This window comes from Puntigrus tetrazona, chromosome 5 (genome assembly GCF_018831695.1).
Source record: "Puntigrus tetrazona isolate hp1 chromosome 5, ASM1883169v1, whole genome shotgun sequence".
NCBI classification, from domain to species: domain Eukaryota; kingdom Metazoa; phylum Chordata; class Actinopteri; order Cypriniformes; family Cyprinidae; genus Puntigrus; species Puntigrus tetrazona.
This window is the reverse complement of record NC_056703.1, coordinates 9,421,237-9,442,380: the sequence shown is the minus strand read 5'-3', so window position 1 is coordinate 9,442,380 and position 21,144 is coordinate 9,421,237. Positions and strand designations below refer to the sequence as shown.

The window sequence follows — 21,144 nt, the reverse complement described above, 5'->3', positions numbered from 1 at the left end:
ATGTATTTAAAGCTTTTGGAACTCATTACCAAAATGTTTTATTTTAATATAATCAAGCAAAAATGTATGTGTATATACGGTATATATCAATATATATCAATATATATATATATATATATATATATATATATATATATATATATATACACATGTATGTGATCCTGGACCACAAAACCAGTTTCAAGTCACTGAGGTATATTTATAGCAATAAGCAAAAATACATTGTATGGGTCAAAATTATTATTTTTCTTTATTTTATTTCTAAAAACTTTATTTGAAGGTGATTTTCTCAGTATTTTGATTTTGCACCCTCAGATTACAGATTTTAAATGGTTGAATCCTGGCCAAATATTGTCGTATCAATTATTTATTCAGCTTTCAGTTGGTACATAAATCTTATGATGTTTAAATCTTATCCTATACACACATACAATAAAAAATGTTTGGTTTTCTCAGCTACTGAGACAGACTTCCTGAAAGTGGTGGTAGGTTCCAGGGCGTTTTTAAATGTTCTTGAATTTGTATTGAATTTCTGGACTGTTCTTCTTTAAGTCTTTCAGTCCTCTGGACTGGCAGTGTGACTGTTTGTTCAGAATTTCCCCCTTCTTTCAACGCTCTGCTCCAAGCATGTTTGAAGCAATTACTCCATAATTTCGGTGCTGACCCCAGTTCCTCTGTTTATACACACATGCGGGTCATTAGCTGTGCAAACATTAGGAGCACATCCAAAACTGGGATTTTAGTGAGCATTGAGATTAGACTCTTAGTCAGCCGTCCATCGCTTATTAAAATCCTTCTCCGTTGCTCCTCACTAGACAAAATCTACTGCTCTATAACTCTGAGCTTTGTAAAAAACAAAGTGCAGCCTGACTCCGTTTACATAGCTGTCAGATGACCAGCCCTTTTATAACCCTCTGCCGTCAAACTGGATGTCTTCCCTGTCATATGGTCCAGTAGCGTATGTTTCAGGGGGTGTACTGTTCTGCACTGTGCCTGCTGATCCTTATCCAGGTGGTTTGTTTTGAGTGGACCACATCAACGAGTTGACTGATTGAGATACAAATACATGCTGTCACAAACATATAACCAAACAGAGCATGCTGGCATGCTGAATAGATTATAAGGGCCCTACGATTTTTGCAAAGCAAAATTTGGCAAAACCTGGATTGAAAAGGGTTGTCACGATATAGACTATTGTCTGAGAATATTAATCAACAAAAGCTACTACACATCTGTTTCATTTTTATCAAAGACACTCAACATGAACTTCATCAGATACACACACATGCACAATGAGGATAGACAGTTCACACTCTTTGAAGGGGGATGGTAAAACAAATGACCTTTCCGTGTTAAGGGTATTGATAAGTGTGCAGATCAATAGACACACTCCGTGTCTCCTCAGACAGACTAAATGAAACTTCCTGCCTCTTCCTTTCTTCATTCAGCCAAGCACACTCCTAGCCAACAAGCCAAATACTTTTCCCCTGCCAAATTGAGAACAACTTTATATTTAGCAATTCAGTTCAGCTCTAAGGATGCATTAATTATCTTTACTCCAGTAAAGTATAAAAAAAAATTATTTGTCTTCTTTGAAGGCAATCATTGCTGCTTAATGTGGTGTCTCCTTTTATTTAGGATTATGACAAGATACAATGTCAAAATGTAAAAAAATCTTATGCCATTTTTTTTTGATCAAGAATAAAATAAAAGCAACAATATTATGAAATAAACAGGATTTCAGAAATCATTATTATATGCTGATTTAGTACTTTTTATTGTTTTTTAGTCAAAGGATTGTTTGATAAGCCCTATTTTAAGGATCTAAGTGCATGGTCCATGCATCCACTTGCTGGTTTAACGAAGAGAAAAACTATGTTCTTAATGAGTAATGGGTGTATTTTGGGCATAACTTGCAATAAGCTGATCAGAGTCTCATACCCCCATTACCTTTGCCATGGCAAATATGTAGGCAGAATTTACAAGCACAAGACTAAACACATTTCCATAGAGGAAACTGAGTTGCTAATGACTATCATGTAATGACATGCAATGACTATCCATTATGACATGTAGGCATTTTTTCATATTTATGTAGCCTACACAATAATAATCTTTTATATTGTAATCCCTTCGTTTTTAATATTTAGAATGTTTGTGTTCTACTGCACGTCCCCGGTGTGTGTTATAAGTCATTGGCGGAGTATGTAAGGCTAGGAAGGCTTTTAAAAAATGTTGAAAAAAAACGTAAAATTAAAAACTTAAATTCAACACATAACAAATTAAAATACGTAGAAAATTTCTACTCCACTTCCCTGCAGCGCTGCAGTTTTAAATGAGTTCTTTTAATTCAGGTAGGAGGTTATGCTCTCATGTATTAATCTGCCATTGCTCACACAGTGTCCAGTATTGCATGATGCGAATTTGCAGCACAGAGTTTATCAAGCTTGAACTTTGGAATGCAGCGAAATATTTAAAAAAAACTTTTCACACAGGCATGCATTTCCAGTCTGTATTCAGTGCAGTGTGACTGCCCCTTTAGCCTTGCCCTGGCCATATTACTAACATACTACTTAAATAAAAAAAATTATTGATCCACTGACCTTAAACCAGGTTTAAGTACTAATAAACAGTCAGTAATATGTGCTAGTAATATGCTTGCTAATAAGCGACTATTTAGGAGTAAAAATTTGTCCTTAAAATAAAGTGTTACCTTGTTTTCTTGATTTAGGGCTCTTCTATGCTCTTAACTTTCTGTAAGACACAATTTTTTTAATGTTGGTTTTACACACATAAGCAAGTGACATGTGATTCCATCAATACATGTGATTTCCTGATAAACACAAAGAAGGCTATGGGATATTAGCAGATTAAAACTCTACACAAGTATCAATAGGTCAAGCCATGGCCAACAGGCTCATTATCATTGCATCACTACACCATTAAATAGAGTACAAACACAGGAGCAGCATGCTTACCACATACCAGAACATGTCTTTTTCTATCCCCTAAACAACAAACTTTTTCTCTTAGCAAATGTTTATACCTTCTGATTGATAACTGCTACTGTTGTTTCAGAGCTAACAACATTCTAATGGAGAACATTTATGTTATTCTTACAGAAATGTTACAATTTTACAATTTTTAACCACTTAGAGATTTAGGCTTTTAGTCTTTCAGCACATAGCATCAACCGAAGAAGGATGATAACAAAGACAATTAGCTTTCACTGTTTTTTTATTGCAATATTCATTTGGTACAAAAGTGTGGATACTTTTGACACCTTTTCATTTAAACCATGTCATTATTAATCTGTTTTGTAAATGTCTGCCTCAACAAGTAAACGGAGTAAATAAATTACTAGCCGTCACGAACAACAACTTAAGGGTTATGAAAGTGCCCATAGCATGCATCAGGGATGCCGTCTGTCTCCTTGCTGTTTTTCAGCTAAAATGATTAAAGGTTCTGTTCAGTACATTAAAGGGATAGTTCACCCCAAAATGTGATGTTTATCTGCTTACCCCTAGGGCATCTAAGGCGTAGGTAACTTTGTTTCTTCAGTAGAACAAAACAAAGATTTTTAACTCAAACCTTTGCAGTCTATCAGTCATGTAATGGAGGTCAATGGCAACCAAACGTTCCAAAGCTCTGAAAGTCCAAAAAACACACAGATGAAACCAAATTAAACCCTACGGCTTGTGATGAAACCAAACAGTATTTATATCATTTTTTACCTCTTATACACCACAATCTTCAACTCTCCTCAGCTCATTCACAACATTTGGCACATGACGCATCGGTGTGCTTTGGCACATAGATATATACACATAGTTATAGACGTCGATCCTTGCATTACGCGACCCATAGAAACGCGCCGGATGTTGTAACAGAACTGAGGAGAGTCGGTGTATAAGATTGTGGTGTATAAGAGGTAATTATATAAATAGTGTTTGTTTTTTTGTGTCTTAACATCTTAATGTATCGCCGAAGGGTTTAATTTGGTTTCGTCTGTGTATGTTTGTTTTTGATTCTCAGAGCTTTGGAACGTTTGGTTGCCATTGACTTCCATTATATGTATGACAGACCGCAACGGTTTGAGTTAAAATGTTTTGTTTGTGTTCTACTAAAGAAACAAAGCCACCTACATCTTGGATGCTCTGTGGGTAAGCAGATAAACATAACATTTTTGGGTGAACTATGCCTTTAAACGGTACACTGTAAGACGCCTGCATTATAACTTCTCATCACCGTCCCCCTCCTCCAGCTATCTTTTACCCCAACCGCTGCTTTTAACCCTGCTGGTTAATGAAATTCTTTCATCTCGGTCTCTCTCCTGTCCATCATCCTATTCCCAATACAATTCTCCAGCTCGGCAACCTTACAGCCAGGAGGATATGTCTCCACACAGCCAACTGACAGCTCTTTGATTCCAGTCTCATCCTGTCTGCAACAAGCTATTTGCCTTCAATCTCACTTGCCCCATTTTCCAAACACCATCTTGGCTGATTTGTTTGTCTCACACAAGAAGTAAGCTCCCTAGGGTAATCTTGATTTTTCAGTGTAAAATAAACATGTCTACACTCCAAGCACCGATAAAACATGAAGTATTGATTTTGTTACAGTCTGAACAAATAGCCTAAGAAAGTCTTCAAACAAAAGTGTTTGCTTTTGGCATCATATTGTGATGAGACAAGATGAGGACTTATTTTGTGTGACAGAAGATAAAAAAGCTTTTTATTTTTTTGAGGTTAACGATATTTCAGTGTCACACTGTGCTTAAAAAAACTATATAATCTCACAGTAAATACTTGATTTTATATTATGTATATATTATATATATCATGTCAAATGACTGTTGCCATTTTAGGTACAGAAAATGATTTGATGCAGTCAAAAATTATTTTCTCCACTTAACTAAGATACGCTACTTGTCTTGAAAAATTATAATGTGAAGAAGACAAATGTTTAATAGTGACTGCGTTCAACGGTCCTGGTTCAGCTGTAAATTAAAAAGCTAAAATATAGCATTTACTATATGGTTTCTATATGGTTTGGTTCCAAAACCAAAAAAACAACGACTTTTTTGTTTAACAAAACAAAGTATAACATACAGGTTAGAACAACATGACAGTGCGTAAATGATGACAGTGAGTAAATTAAACTCTCATCCTATCCTTTCTCCCAACCATTTATCCTTTATACAGGATCACAGGGATGCTGGAGCTTCGCCAGCCCCGCTTTAACATTTATTGATTTTACAGGACTTTTATTCATAGCAACTCAAAGTGTATTTATGTATATATTTTATCAGTAGACCCTTGTGTTCCCTCAAATCTTTGACCTTGCTTGATTGTTCCATTATCTGCTAGTTAAGCTACAGCAACATGGCTTTAATGTGACATTGAAAAACCTGCTTTGGCATTTTGGATGACTCATTCCTTAAACATTGTATTTCATCTTGAAAAGCCATCCTTTGTGTAGACTTGTTTGTTTTATACAGACACAGCTGATTCATCCATGTCATTATTTCTTTGAAGAGTAAAAGTGTGATCTGTGGGTTTGTTCTCCTTTTTTTCCTCTATTTGTGCTTTGCATTTTCTTTCCTTTTATACACAATTGATTGTCTTGAGAAATGTCAAATGAAAACTTGACCTCATAATGCATAGGTTTCTTTTTTATGGGCTCTTTGCTTTATTTTGGAAAATACAGTAGACTGGAAGTAAAGATAATAGAAAAAGAACTTCAACTTGCTTGACATGAGCTAAAGTCGACTGTGCACTACCCTATGGAGACATGGCTCTGACACGATATTTTCTACCTCCTAACATTTACAGGTAGCGATTTTATAGATCACTATGAGCTGCGCTATTAAAAATAAAGATAACAGACTTTATTTCCCCAAAGAAACTTCCAGTCAAATGTTCTTAAAAAAGATCTGTGGAAACCATCAGCTTCTTCATCCAACATAAAGTCAATGAAAAATAATTTCAAAATAATTTCTGAATAAACTTTAATTGTTAATTACATAGTGTTGTTAAATAAATAGCGTTGACTATTTAATATGTACAGTATATGACTAAAATGTTACAGTATCACTATAGTGGGCTGATCCTTTCTGAGGACCCTACACATGAAGAGCAGCATTTAACATACACAATCCCACAGCTTCAATGCAAATTGTATGCCCCAAGTGCTTCCTCCATTTTACATCACAGCTGCGATTGCAGAAGATCAGACCATGACTCTTTGATGTCTCTATCCTGAGACACCCACCCTCCACTCAGAAGCATAATAGGGAAGCTGCTTGAGCATTGCCTTAGGAGAAGAATGAATCACCACTACTGCAGCTCACTCTCTTTCAGTGTCCTGCTGCCTGAGTCCTACTAATACAGAGGACTGGGTAATTGAAATCACACAAGAATGACCCACTGGGTCATTCTTGGTAGGAACTAAAAGGTCTCAGAATCAAAGTACAATGTCACCGTGACATTTTATGAAGGTTTTGTGTCATTTAACACTTTATTTTCCTCACAAAACTGAAAAGAAAAGAGCACTGTTAAATGTATGTCTCAGTTGCTTTGTGAGTGAAATCACAAAACACTGCATGGGCGAAAATCGGACCGTTCCATCATATTTAAGTTCAGCACTTGAAAACAACACCAGAGGGAGGAATGAATGGAAGGTGGGAGGGAGAAGGTGGATGGAGGTCAGCATTGGTTTGGCAACAGCAATTTCATTTGAACGTAGGCTCTAAAGCTGTGAAGATTATTATGTAAAATTTTCCTCCAGGCTACTTCGTTTGGCTTAATTTGGGATGTGAGCACTGTAAATTATTAACAACGAACGGCATGTTTAATACAGCTATTTTAAGAGGAGCGGCAACAATTCAAATGCTGTATGAAAACCTCATGACGAAGGTAGGCCTGCGTCTTCTGCCGAGTAAACTAGTGAGCTTGACCTATTACGAAATCAAAAACATTGTGAAAGTAAGATAAAGCTTACATTTGTCACAAAGTAAAAGAATGCAAACAATCAGATGTGGCCAAAATTTGATTGCTTGTTTTTTTTGGCGGCTGATAAAACCGCAAAAAAACCTAATAAAAAACACACTGAAATACACATGGGCTCTGAATTGCCTTAGCAACTGCATAAATATACACCAAATGTTTGATCTTGCTTTTTGGATTTTGTAGAATAATTTCCATTGTGACCATTGCCTATCCAGGCTTTAGCTTTGTTGTGCATTACAGAGTTTTTGAGGTGAAAATAATAAATGTTATTATCGAGTGAGCACTGGCAGCTTATGTTATTTGCTCAGGCAACATTTTTCACATGCAAGTCTTTTAGGATTGTCTTTCTTCTTAATGTCAATAAGTCTTGGTATATGTAATAAAACCAACCTGGTCTAATTAAATATGTAACTCTGTGCACTTTTTGTGCAACACCGTTTTTACATGCCTTACTGCACGTTTCTGGCGACTGCAACTATCTTAGGACTGTCACTATAAGGTTATGCTCTACCATGCTGGAAATATGCCAAATCTTCCGAAATTTGGAGCACTTTTGTCACGTATGTTGTTTGGTGTTTGTAAAATGTGAGATGTGAGAACTTATAACACTGCAAACTTACTCTACATATGTGTACAAATAAAGTGAACCTCAACCCGAAATTCAACCCTTAACCTTCCTGATAGTGTTAACAAATGCAAAACTGATATCAAAAGGAATTTATTAATTCAACCACGTCATTTCAACTTCCTTTTACACAGATTTTAATTGTCTTGTCGAAACATAGTTACATAGAATTCGATCTGGAGCTCCTTGTCTCCATACTCCATGAGCTACTGAAACCTACTTTCTACGAAAAGCCATAGGATAAATTATGCATATTAATTCCTCTTTTTTTAAATTTCAAGAATATAGTATATAATATAATGTATGATACAGCTGTATTTAAGCACAAATTTTGCAAAACAAGTTATTGCCGAAAATGTCTTTCATTCACTGTATCAAGAGACAAGTAGGTGGTGGGGAGGTCTTTTTAGATTTTACTGGGCTGTTTTAAAGAGATTGTATACTGCAGAATTTATGTGAATAACCCTCTGAGGCCTGGCATTTGGAAATGAAGGATGGTTTTAGTGCTGAGGCCTAAAATGCAAATTGCCCTTTGAAGAGGCATCTGGGGTATTTCATTACTATGGCAAAGATAAACAGTCCTCTCCCTCTCATTATATCAAGTGACCTGAACCTCAGCAGAGTCCTTCGAAATGTCACATGAAGTGGTGTTTTCTCAGGGTTTTGTGTCCATTCTTTGGCTTACGACGGCTGTAACAATACTGGGGTGCATCAAAGATTAAGGTTGTAATTAAAGCCTGAAGTGCTCTCACTGGTGCTGTTATTGCTCCACGCAATCAGTTCCAGTGTTATTTTAACCGTGTGCTTAATTGAACATAATTAGCCATGTTAAAAAGCTCAAGTCTCCCATTTCACCTCCTTGATGCTTTTGATTTTTAAAGAAAAATGTGTAGTTTTACCGACACAAAAAAACGATGTTCCGTTGGATCGACATCAGAACATTGAGTGGACTATTGTAGCATGTTCTGGGACTACTCCAGTGTTCACCTAGTATTTAGGGTTACTGTCCTGAAGCCTAAACTAACACCATTTATTACTCTAAATGCACAATATCAATACTGATTTAAAGCAATCAGAATTTAAGGTTAAAAGGCTCTTGATATCATATAGTTATATATCTCTGATTTGGCTTCAACTTGGCATCATGACCAAACTTTATCTTGGTTGTTTGGAGAATTTTGAGTGAGATATGGGTAGATACAGCCTCTTGTTCTTGATAGTTCCATCTGCAGTGTCCTCAAATCTCTAACTTCAATGAATGTTCTTTGAGCTTGTCATTGAGTGTCTTTAATAATGAACCCTTACAACTGTGAAATATCTAGAAAAAGAAATATAGTTTCATTTCTGATGACACCTAAAACTTGCACAGATTCCAAGAAACTTTACAAATTCCAACATACACTAGATGACATTTAACGGATTCATCCTTGAGCGGTTGACCTTATTCATCAACCTTATTATTATTTTTTTTTTTCTTTACCCTGGATACAAAACCAGTTCAGAGCCATAAAATATTTACTGACAACCAGAAGACAAATAGCACCGATTTTCCACTGTGTTCAATCTGAAGGTTTGTCTTTTTGCAAGGACGAAAGTCACTTATCAATATTTCAATGTAAATATTTAATGAGATGTTAACACGGTTTACAGGATATAGAAATGATTCTGTGGCAAATTACAGGCCTCAAGCATAATTTCCCTTTCATCTTTTACTGTGAGATCTCAACCTGTTTTTTTCTCTATGGCTGCATTAGAGTCAGAGTTATGGTAATGTGTAATGACATAACACCCTCATGTTTCTACACAGCACATTATCATCTTTTGTTCCAGTGAAATTTTACACAGCCCTGTCATTAAAGGGGGAAGTGGATGGGTTCTTCTGTGTGGAGTGTGGGGCACATTTACTGTGTTTTGACTTTAGACTTTAACTTCAAACCTATCAGATAGAGACAGCGGATTAAACAGAAACCACTCCGAGCCCTAAAGCCGAGCTCTGAAAGGTTTTGGGATAAAATGGCAGGGTTGCATAGGTGAAAATTCAAATGTTTCTGCTTTAAAGAACTTCTCAGCTGCAGTGGCCGTAATATCATATTGTATCATCTGACCTTATTAACTTTCTTTATCTCTTTCCAGCCTAAAAAATCAGCTGTGTGTCCAGTGAACCAACAGGAAAAACAAGATGATTGGATTGATGTCAGACAAGCTGTGATCAGCTTGCCCAGGATTTTCTGTCTCTACTCTGTCCTCCCTCTCTCTCTCTCTCTCTCTTTACTCTGTTGTCTTACTCTCAATTTGACTGCAAAAGAAAATCCTCTTAAAGTCAGCCTTTAGTCATCTCGAACCCTTCCTCTACAGCAGCTCTCCTCCTCATGACTCAAAGACAGACATCAGGCTCTGAATCTCTGGAGAAGATGTGACTTCATCCAGTGACACCCATCTGGTACTTATTCTGTTATCGCACCAGAACTTTATATAGCTAATCTCAGTCAGTTGTTGTGTGCATGACTGAATACCGTATTCGTTGTCACTTTCTCAGCTAAGCAATATTTGTCCAAAATCTGCCAAATTAATAGTTAAAAATCATAAAAATGAACATAAAAAGAGAATGCACTATTTGGAAACTGTTGTCCACATTTATTTTTTTGTCTCTCATTTTTAATGCACTATTTGTTGTTTGTGAGCAAACAATACACGTTATACAAATATCTATGTGTTTTTGGCCTATAAATATGGACACTTGGGGCAGGGTTCTAACGAAAAAAACGATTTGATGTGTTGTATGTATGTGTGATCTGTAGATAGCTGTTTCATGAATGGGCAATCGAGAATATTTGTAAGATAATGTGAGCCTATTCAGATTTCCGGTCTGGTTTTTAATACATTTTTGACATTTTAAAAAGAATGAAGTTATAAAGGTCTTCAGGAGAAGATCGAAAAGCAAAGAGGAAGCAGCTAATACTTCGTACGGTTGTCTGTCAGTCATTTTACATGCCTGTTTGCTTTTACATGTCACAGCGAAAATTAGAGGTGTATGAAATTTGGTATTTGATAATATTCAAACAATATTTTAAAAATATTGTTTTAAAAGGTATACTTATTCAGAGGGCATTATTCATTTGCACTACCTGTATTTTTTTATGTTATAAAGGTAACAATTGGAAGATTAAAATTAAACTTTATTGCACAGCTCTTTAAAATACTTAATTCCGATTGGTCAGTTTTTGCATTCCAATGTCAAATATTTCAGCATAACTGCTCAATCGTTTAGGTATTCATTGCTCTGTGGTGGTCTGTTTCTCTGTTGTCTTTACAAGTGAGCTATTAGAGTCATTTACACCCAGAACAACTCAGAAATATGTATGTTTTAAACTGATATAAGACACCTGACAGGGTTATATATTTTTTTGTGATAATGGTTGACTGCCCATAATCCCTTCCCTATTTTACACTCTATATAGAAAGATGTCAATGTTTATCCCTTCTTAACAAATAATCAAGAAACAGCAAAATCTCTTAAACGACATATGACGTGAAGAAACATTTTTATCAAAGCCAGATCTTTAGATCAAAGCGTAACATATTTAGCCAAGTGTGGTCGGACGTAATCGGTCATAATGTACATAAAGATTTTAATATAAGTGCGATTCAGTGCACAAACAATCACCGCTCTGTCACAAAGATGGAAGTATCCATTTATGCATCGTTTCATTGGAACTAGTGTGTGTTCCCTTTAAGAGAGCAACTTCCTGTTCTCTCCCGCTTTGTGCTCTGGGTCATGTGATCAACTGTGTCTGAAACAAAATAAAAGGCACTTCAAATCACTTATGTTACACTGTTTTGATTTCTACTCTCTTTATTAAGATGTGTACAGTACATAAGCTTTAAAGTAGATATGCTCAGTGGGTTATTTCTCTGTGGGACGTATTATCTCCCAATTTGAGCAGCGAGAAGTGGCACAGGTTCATAATTCATCTTCAGACTTCATCAAATGTAATTAACATTCAGACATCTCATTTCCGACACTAATTAAGCTGCGGCATGACACGAAATTGCCTGCCAGAATCCCACTACGCTACCGATATTTTACCTTCGATAATAAAAAACAATCAGCTGTTGCGCTTTTCCCATCCTCCTTTTCCTCTCAAAGGAGCGATATTCAGACAGCCGCGTTCTTTCCGAGCACCTCTCCACCTTCAGTCTCTCTGCGAGTCAAAGCTATTTATTTGATAATGAACTTTTCTAATGAAACGTTCCAATGCTGTGCCCCACCCCCTTTCATGCATCCTGACCCGTGGAGACAGATTATTCTAATTAAGTGATGCCGGCAATGGCGGCACCTCATCAGAAGGCCTGAGTCATTAATGCCGCTCATGAGGAAATTTAAATAATGGAATGTAAATGGGGAATTCTCCCAAAAGGGAGCTGATTGTGTGAAGATGTTGAAGTGGGCAAATGACAGCGTGTAATAAAGCAGCCGTGTCCATCCCAAAAGAGTCCGGTGACTCTCCCGAAAAAAAAAAAAAAAGAAAAAGTTCAATGTGAAAGCTTTGATGTGCTTTCAGTCTCACTCAGGTGTGGGGAGCTAAATCTATTCTGCCTGACTGTTATTTTTGGTATACAGGTAAGTGCCTTTTAGGCCCCATAGACCGCAACTCACCAGAGCCATAAATAATCCATTGCTCCAAGCCCCCGTTCTGTGCCCTTACGCTGGAAAAGCAGATCCATAGGAGGCCTATAACAGCCAGGGGGATCGGTTTTTCTACATTTGTATTTTGAAAGGATATCCACTCTGTGTAGAGCTACAAATGACAGGAAGTCAAAGCAAGTCAACAAAGAATGCCCGCGCAGAGGTACTTAATATAAACAATCTTTCAAAACCGTAACATGGTTTTTCACTACCAAATAACTGCATGTGAGCATGTCGTATGAAAACAAGACCCAAAGTGTGTTTCTGTGCACAGAAATAAGGGTCCAGTTGATGAAAAAGATGTGTGCGATTATGGATTTATACTTTATAGCTTATGTTTTATACAGAACACGACACTCATTAAAAATAGAATTATTTCTATAAATAATTAAAATAAAAGATTGTTTATTTTTCAAGTAAAAATTAGGGAAATCTGGGTAGCAGTAAATATAAATAATAATAATAATAATAATAGTTGAATCTTGTTTCCACTCTAAATTAAAATAAATGAAAACTTTAATGCTATTGTAATTTTATCCCCTAAAAAGATTCTGAGCTTTACAAGCCATCAGAAATTTACATGAATCAATTTTTAATTATTCATTAATATATATTTTTTCCCTTTATGCATGAATTCATTATGCATAAAACCCAGGGGGTTTGTGAGGGATCTGCAAAGGGTTTCAAAGATTAAAAAGCTAATATTTAATGAAATAATAAAAAAAAGTCAAATGAAAATAAATATTTCCCAAATAAAATATCTAAATCATAAAAAGAAATTCAAATTTTTGTTCCCACTTTGGCCTTAACTGCTGTTAACTGTATACATTGCACTTACTGTGTGCATACATGTTTTTACATTGTACTTGTACTTTATAAAATACCTATATGTCGTTACATCTGTAATTATTGTCTGTAATTACACTGTTGACCCATCCCTTACACCTTAACCCACCCTTAAACCTACCCAGACCACCAAACCTGTCCCTAACCTTAAACCCGTATCCCACCTCAATAGCAGCAAAAGTGTTTTGTAATACAATATGAAAAAAAATTAAGTGCATAGCAGTTAAAGCCACCTAATATAAAGTGTGAATTTTATATCACAAGCACACTTACACAAAAACATGCATATTTGTAAATAATCTCTATATACGATAAAAGAAACTTCATTGGTCCAATCATATAAACAGCCTGAAGTCTCCTACAAGGCACCTGAAACTCACTCACCCCCACATCTCATCCATAAGAAATCTGTTTTGATTGTTCCTACACGGAAGCAGCAACAAATCATGATTAACAACTAACCCTAATGCTCATACGTAATCGCGGAGCGTAAATGGAATGAGTCATATAGAGTAGGTTTATAAAAGAGGAGAGAGTGGAATAGATTAGCTGCTGTCTGTTCCGGTTAGCTCCAGCATGTCTGAAGCTCAGGCTTTAGCCAGTGGGAGACGTCCAGGTTGTCAAGGTACATCCATCCGGACAGTCTCCCACATTGCCCCTGTGCGTGTCTATCTGTCGCAGCAGTAGCGGTTATTTGCTTTTAGAGTGTGTGTGTGTTTGTAAACAGCTCCATTTCTCTCTCTCTCTATCTCTATCTCTCTCTCTCTCTCTCTCTCTTTCGTCTCTGACATTACTATGCTGTGGGCAGAGGGGGTGGAATGTCTGTCAGTGTGTGTTAGTTCACCACCAGCCAGGGCCGGCAGTCAGAGGCTAAACCGGAGCAATGTTTCTGCCGCTGTTGTGCCAGTCAGCATCACACAGCTCCTGAGAGCCAGAGCCGTACACCCTGGCACCCATATCCTCAGCTCGGGGCCGCCTTCCTGGAGAAGATACTTGATTTAACCCCTGTTCCCCCCAGGTTTTTCATGACCGCCCGTGACTCTGTGAGGAAGCACAGGGACACATATATTGCGTTCTGCGGCTTTCTAACGTGCATCAATAATCTTTTTGATGCTTCACCAGATGACAGCTTGTTCGGGATGAAATGCTCTGAATTAAACAGAATTATTAAATGATGTGAATGTGTGATGGAGAACAAGAAAGCATTTATGAAAAAAAGTAAAGATTTTCTTCTACATAACCACATTTGTTTCGGTCCTAAATATTTCAGCAGGTCACACCAACACTGCAGTACACGAGTTTTATTAAATAACTTAATAAACTGGTTTGTTCAAATGCACTGATTCAGGAATGAAACGTATGGCTACGTCCAAAATCAAATGCTCTTTAATGTACTTAAAAAGAATTACTTTGCAAATGTATTTTCAGATAGATTTTCACCTTTTTTTACCACCTATGGAAGCATGCATATTTAGATGCAACCAGTCTATGAGTGAATTATATGCTCATTGGAAACAAAACACTAATTCTGGAACAAACCACCATGTGTTGCTAACTAAAATCAGTCATTCTTTCTTTGAATTCCAGCATTGAAATTTCTGAAATTAGTCATCATGATTTCATAATTTTAATTTTAGCACAAAAAATTTCAAATTGCTTTGCAAACGCTACATTAGCAGTTCCGGGAAGTTCAGCACCACCAAATAAATCATGAGTGCAAAACCCTAAAATGATCCAGAGTTCCTTCCTTTGTACTGATTTCATAACTCGCATTACTCACTCATAATCGCTAAGTGAAAAACATACAGCTTAGTCTATGAAACTTTTCTTCAAGCTTCAGAGAATAAATATCCATTCATCCATTATTCATTAGTTCAAAGGCCAGCAGCTACTTCGGAGTGCAAGCACTCTTCCTTCTCCTCGTTCCTCTTCCCATCATCCCTGCTGGATCAGACTTACACAAACTCAAGCTGCAGTGGGTCTCCTGTATAATATATCCCAGTTCATTTCAGGTCTAATTGAAGAAGAACGCAAGATATCTCTCCAGCTGTTATTGCAGGAGTATAATAGCAAGGAATCTGAAAAGAGGACTAGAGGCCTAAAATCAAGGTCAATCTATAAGTCTGCTTAAGTATTTCATTCAAAAACGTATTCACCTAAAGGTAAAATAGATTCGCGATCTTTAATTTTTCAATTTATGAAGGCCGTAATTCTGCCCCGGATCACTTATGTGCAAGTATTAGCTGTCACCTCGAGCTGCTTGTGCCGTGCTGGCATTCAGAATTATACATATCTAAAAGCGTAGCCTATATTTTTCATTCCACTTCACTTTAACTGTATTTTTCACTTTAATGCATCTACCGTATGTGTTTAGATGAGCATCGAGCATAGGGTAACAGAACAAAGGTTTTATGTATGATCTCCAGACTTTAATAATTCACTCATATGCCTTATTTAAGTCATGCATTTTCGAGACACAATAAATCATTCTTTCACAAGTGAAATGAAGGTCTACTTACATCAGACAAATCCTAGAATATTGTATGTTGCAAAACCTGTCATCTCTCATGCACATATATATATATATATATATATATATATATATCTAGTGAATCTTATCTATCACATCCAGTTCTACTGTCACAAATCCTTAAAGAAGTAGCTCACCCAAAAATGAACTCACCCTCAGGTCATCCAAGTTATAGTCAGGGCTGGGCATTATATCGCATGATATATTCATGTGCATCTAGCTACGCAAATGCTTTGCAAATAAATCGCCTTTGATACTGAACACGATATTGCGTAGCTTGTCAGTGATCTATAGCTCTGTGTGTTAACCGCCGCTCCATTTGAAAACAGGTGATGAAGATTTACCGCTAATCAAATAATCTGTTTCACTGAAGAGACGCAAATGAATATATTGTGTAATATATATTGCCCAGCCCTAAGATGAGTTTGAGTTGATGAGTTTGCTTCTTTAGTCGAACAGATTCATTTAGTGCAATTCATCATTCATCATCATGGATCAATTAACATTAAATGAAAAGCTATCAATTATTAGGACTAAAATATGTGTCCCCTAACATCATTTTTAAATGAAAGTTGTCTCATCTGAATCAGAAGAGAAATATGCAAGGATCAGAAACCGTTTACAAGCAGCCCAAAACAGTTTGACTATATAAATATGTCACCCAAAGCATGGACTTTTTCCCTGTAGAAAGCACTATTATAGACTAGTATTTTGACCAAAAATGATGGTATAATGTTGGTTTAATGACATTTTAAATAGATACAATGTGTATGAGTTGTTTGACTAGCTCCTCTGGAAAGGTTGGTTGCAGGCAGAGCTATGAAAAATTTGTGTGGGGTGTATTTTTACATACATAAATAGGACAGCGTATCATTGGATAGGCAGATCACACACATGTAGTATATACATGCATAATGTAAAATGATTTGCCTTAGCTTTCTCTATAGAGTGCTTTTGACCTCGGTGAAGGACGTTTTCAGTTTGTTGTAAACCCTGCTGGACACTAAAATGCCCAAAGGGGTTAATGTTTTAAAATTGATCATTTTCATAAATAATAGAAGCAGTTCAACAGCAGCTACACCTCACCGGCTGTAATTTCACTACCAGGATATAATAGTCTATGAATAAACCTGCGCCTCATCATATCAGGGCAAGCTTTACATACGTCTCCTGAGAAAGAGGAAATTATTTTCATTAATATGAAATCTAGCATTAATTTAGAACCGTGCGGCGACGGATACTTCATCTCCCCGAGACTCATACTGCGTTTCTCAGTTCTCTCCGATACCCTACAGATACCGTAAATGTATATGGTGACACAAAAAAAGAAGTTATAATTGTGCATTGTTGGCAAGGTGATTATGAATTCCACAAACTGAATTTCACTGAAATTAAGATACGCCATATGCTCACGCTTCGGTTATTGAAAGCCATTTAACTGATGCATAACAAATAATGACCCCATTAACATGTTTCATATCAAACATAAATAATTGCATAAACTGCATAAAAGAGGGTGGTAGCATTTGGCTGGAATTGCTCTCAAATGGTTGTTACTTTTCCACTCGGCAGTAAGACTGTACACTGTCTCTGTTCATTTTTTTTTTTTCAGCGGATCCAGCATCAGCAATAAGGGGGAGGACATGGGCCATTAAGGAGTCACATTATGAGATACATGAAATACAGTTATGAGATACAGATTTATATTACAGCATGTTATTGTAATGGATTTAGGTCGCATCCATTCACATTCGTGTCTCATTTCAGTCCTCCCTGCAACTTTCTATCCCAGACTACAGCTTTACATCAACCCTTTCACCCCCACCACAATATTGAACCATTATGGGAAAGGAGCTTATAATGGCTTATAATATAGGGGCTATTATAATGGCTTGTTTCACTTAAGAGTTGTGATTGATTCAGTCTGTGACTTAAATATATTTTACTACTCCGTTTTTGCTTAGTAAACGCATCACATTCCAGGACAATACTGTCAAATGTATTAAGACTGCTTATCGGTGTAGTGAGTTTTACCCTTAGCTTAATTTTCACAAAGAAGCAAGGCTGTTCACAAAATGTTAACTCTTTTTAATTCTGTCAGAACACAAAAACAAAAGAAGCTGCGACAAATTAGTAGTACCTAAACTAATCAATACCTAAAATATTTCATAAGGTTATAATAAGACATTGAGATTCAAACATTGCCTAAACATCAACATATGCAATAAAACGTAACATTTTAAATAGGTTTCGCAATTAAACCAGTAAACAACACACTAAACAAAGCCACCAGAGATTCAAAAGGATCCATCCCATTCAAGGTCAGGTATCTACAACAAGCCTAAAACCATTAAAAATACTTATTTCAGCTAGTTTCTACATTTCTGATTTTCATTTTGTTTATGTAGGCCGCCTAAATATACAAATTTAATTAATCAAAATTAATTCAATTAATTCGACTTTTTGTTCAGGTGAAAATGTACTTGTTTAGACTTGGAATGCCGCATGCGGTTTGTTAATAAAAATTACATCTATTTGAAATTTTGCTTCGACTTTTTGGAGACGTGAGCTCCAGGGCATCAGGGGCCGTTCAGTGCTCTTGAACCCACCGAGAGCAGCCTTACCTCGGACAGTTCTTCTGGAATGTGCCGCTGGCTCGGAGCTTCTCTGAAACGGTCCGCTGAGAAAAGTGATATCTTTGTCGCATTATTCTTTCATATTTCACGGGTAATTTCAGGTCACGCCGCTGCTCAATGCATTTGTTGGCTGCGTCTTACAAAGTGTTGTTGAAAGTAAAAATGACTTCCTTGTTTACGACCCATTTTCAGTTTCTTTCAATGTCACTCAGGATTAAAACTCTTGATCGCCATCTAACGGCAGAATATGTAACTAAAATCACCATCATGAACACAGAGTTTCTCAAAAGTACTATTATTAAATACTAGCCTGCTATTATTTATATACGATATTGTTTATTGTATGATAATACAAATAATGCAACAACTAATAGATGAAAGACCAAGATTAAGCGACCAAAGTTTTTGCATTATTTAGACTACAACAGTTTCTTATTTGCTCGTTTCTGAGGTGTTTTAAAGTTGTGCTTTGAAAGAGAGGAAGGTCATAACCTCTGTATAATGCAGGACAAAGCTTCAGAGTCCAGTTATTCCTCTCACCATCGGTGCTGTGTTACTGTCCCCAGCAGTGATGTGGAAGGAACATGTCGACGTGCTTCTAGTTGACCGGCTGGCATGCTGGATAGCTGATATCAGCTATTGGACCCTTTGAACAGGCCCTGTCAAGTATCAGGTGGTCTTTAGATGTGAGAGGAGACAAGATGAGCATTGACCCTTATTAAGTTTACATACTACATGCTACATTACATGGCTGAGGCCCAGGTTCATATAGAACCCGTTGTTAGATCTAATTGCGGTTGAAACTAAATATCAGATTCAGCTAAACGGATCAGGCAGTGTCAAGTTACGATGTACAGTTATGCCTGCTTTTTGACAAAAATAGATGAATAAATACATTTAAAGACAGAAACAATTAAGGCAGAGTAGTTCCAAACCTGTATGAATGTCTTTGTTCTGCCGAACACAAAGAAAGATATTTTGAAGTAGGAAAAAAATACTATGGAAGTTAATGGTGACTCAAAATATAATTTATAAATTATATAATATAATATATATATAGTGCTTAGCAGAACAAAGAAATTCACAGAGGTTTGGAACTACTCGAGAGTAAACGATGACAGAATTGTAATTTTAAGTGAACTATTCTTTTAAATAAGAAGGCATGTAAGAGACAAAATACCACCTTCCAAATAGGCTGCTAGTTTTCTGTAACAGTGGTTTATTTTTGTTTGTTTCAAACATTAATCAATCAATTATATGCAATTTAATATCCTAATCAGAAAAAAACAGAGAAATCTATCTTTCATTTCTTTGTATATTCTTGTGCCTTTTCATCTCTCTTTCTTTTCATAATATTAAAAGAACTTTTTGCCCTGGGTTGCTGTTATGCAATGGGTCATACAGTAGCTGGTCAGGGCCGTTCATCCTCTCCTAGCTCTATTTGACATGAAGGTTGTTTCAGTAATTGTTCTGAATGACATTTATGTCAGCCTTTCTTTTGCGCTGCCCGTCAGGCAGCTTTGTGTCAGAAAATGACTGCATTATAATGAGTTATAATGCCAGGAAGCTAGTATGTGCCATTGTAGGGCTCATCTGACATTGGTGGGGGTTTTCCCTGACTGCAGTTTAAAAGATGTGAAACTTTCCTATGCATGATGAGACGGAGGTGAAGAAAGAGTCAAATAATATACATCAGTCTTACATCATCGGAGTGCACCCATGTACTAAACTCTATCACCGGCGATTAAGATTATGTTGTTTTTATGGATGCCACTGTGATGATTTTCACCACATTTTACTTAGTTACGGTGTAACTGAAACCATTAATTTTCCAGTAAATGTCTACGTATTTGAAATGACTCATCTGGCCAATGTAAACACAAACTGATTTATGACAGAGAGTTCACAGGCACTGTTCTCAACTTCTGGCGGCTTAGAAGAAGCGGTGCAGAGTGATAATAAATGAGATGAAGCTAGAGAGACACTTTATTTGGAAGCAGACAATTCCATTAATCATATCTGAGATCAATCGGTGCTGAACACAGACCCATCAGCTGACAGCAGCTGAGTGATTCAGCAATTACTACAGTATAAATCACCCTTTAAAACACATTATGAAACAAATTGGATGTTTTTATCTTGCCTGAGCGCTAGGTTTCACTGACTGGCAGCATGTGGCACAGGATACCGCAAAAAGCAAATATGGTGACGCAATAATCAAACCTCTTTCTGGCTCAGCTTTGCTTTTACTATTCCCGGTAACAGCGCACTTCTGGTATGAATTCAGACTTGTTGGAAAGGTGACAGGTTTTCTCAGGAGGCTTTTGCTTCTCTTTCCGGGCTCCTCTCACAGTGGAATCGCTTGACATTTGGGATTTGACCATTCCATGCACCCCGGTTCCTTCCTGCTGGCAGATAATTGCATCAAACATTCATGATGACCTATACAAGCGGGCTGCATGGAGGGCATGGCTCAGCTGATCCGCACACTTAAACTCCGCTCTGAGAGGTAACTGTGATGGATTAGAAGTGTACAGAGCATGCAGATCGCTCGTGCTGGAACCAGCAAGCCACAGGCAGATACCGGCTCACTGCTGCTTTTGTTATTAATATCACACTAGGATTCTAAGTCACGATGGATCACTTCAAAAGCAAACTATTTGTTGCATCTCGAGATATGTGTCTTTTTCTTTAATAATAATCTTGGTTACATTCGATGGTCCACTTTAGAGTAACTTTGTAACTAATTTGTCAACTAATTCTCATTATTTTGCAATTACATGTCTCTCAGAGTAGCCTGTAAGTAAGGG

At 36.8% G+C, this 21,144-nt stretch overlaps 1 protein-coding gene across 1 annotated transcript in view; it reads left to right on the top strand.

The window, feature by feature from the left end:
* Positions 1-11,456, top strand: part of zmat4a (zinc finger, matrin-type 4a) — a 63,726-nt gene extending 52,270 nt beyond the window's left edge. Inside the window, exon 7 of the mRNA XM_043238276.1 lies at positions 9,769-11,456. Coding sequence (XP_043094211.1) covers positions 9,769-9,796 — 28 coding nt within the window. The 3' untranslated portion in view covers positions 9,797-11,456. The remainder of the gene's footprint in view (positions 1-9,768) is intronic.
* Positions 11,457-21,144: the final 9,688 nt, after the last annotated feature.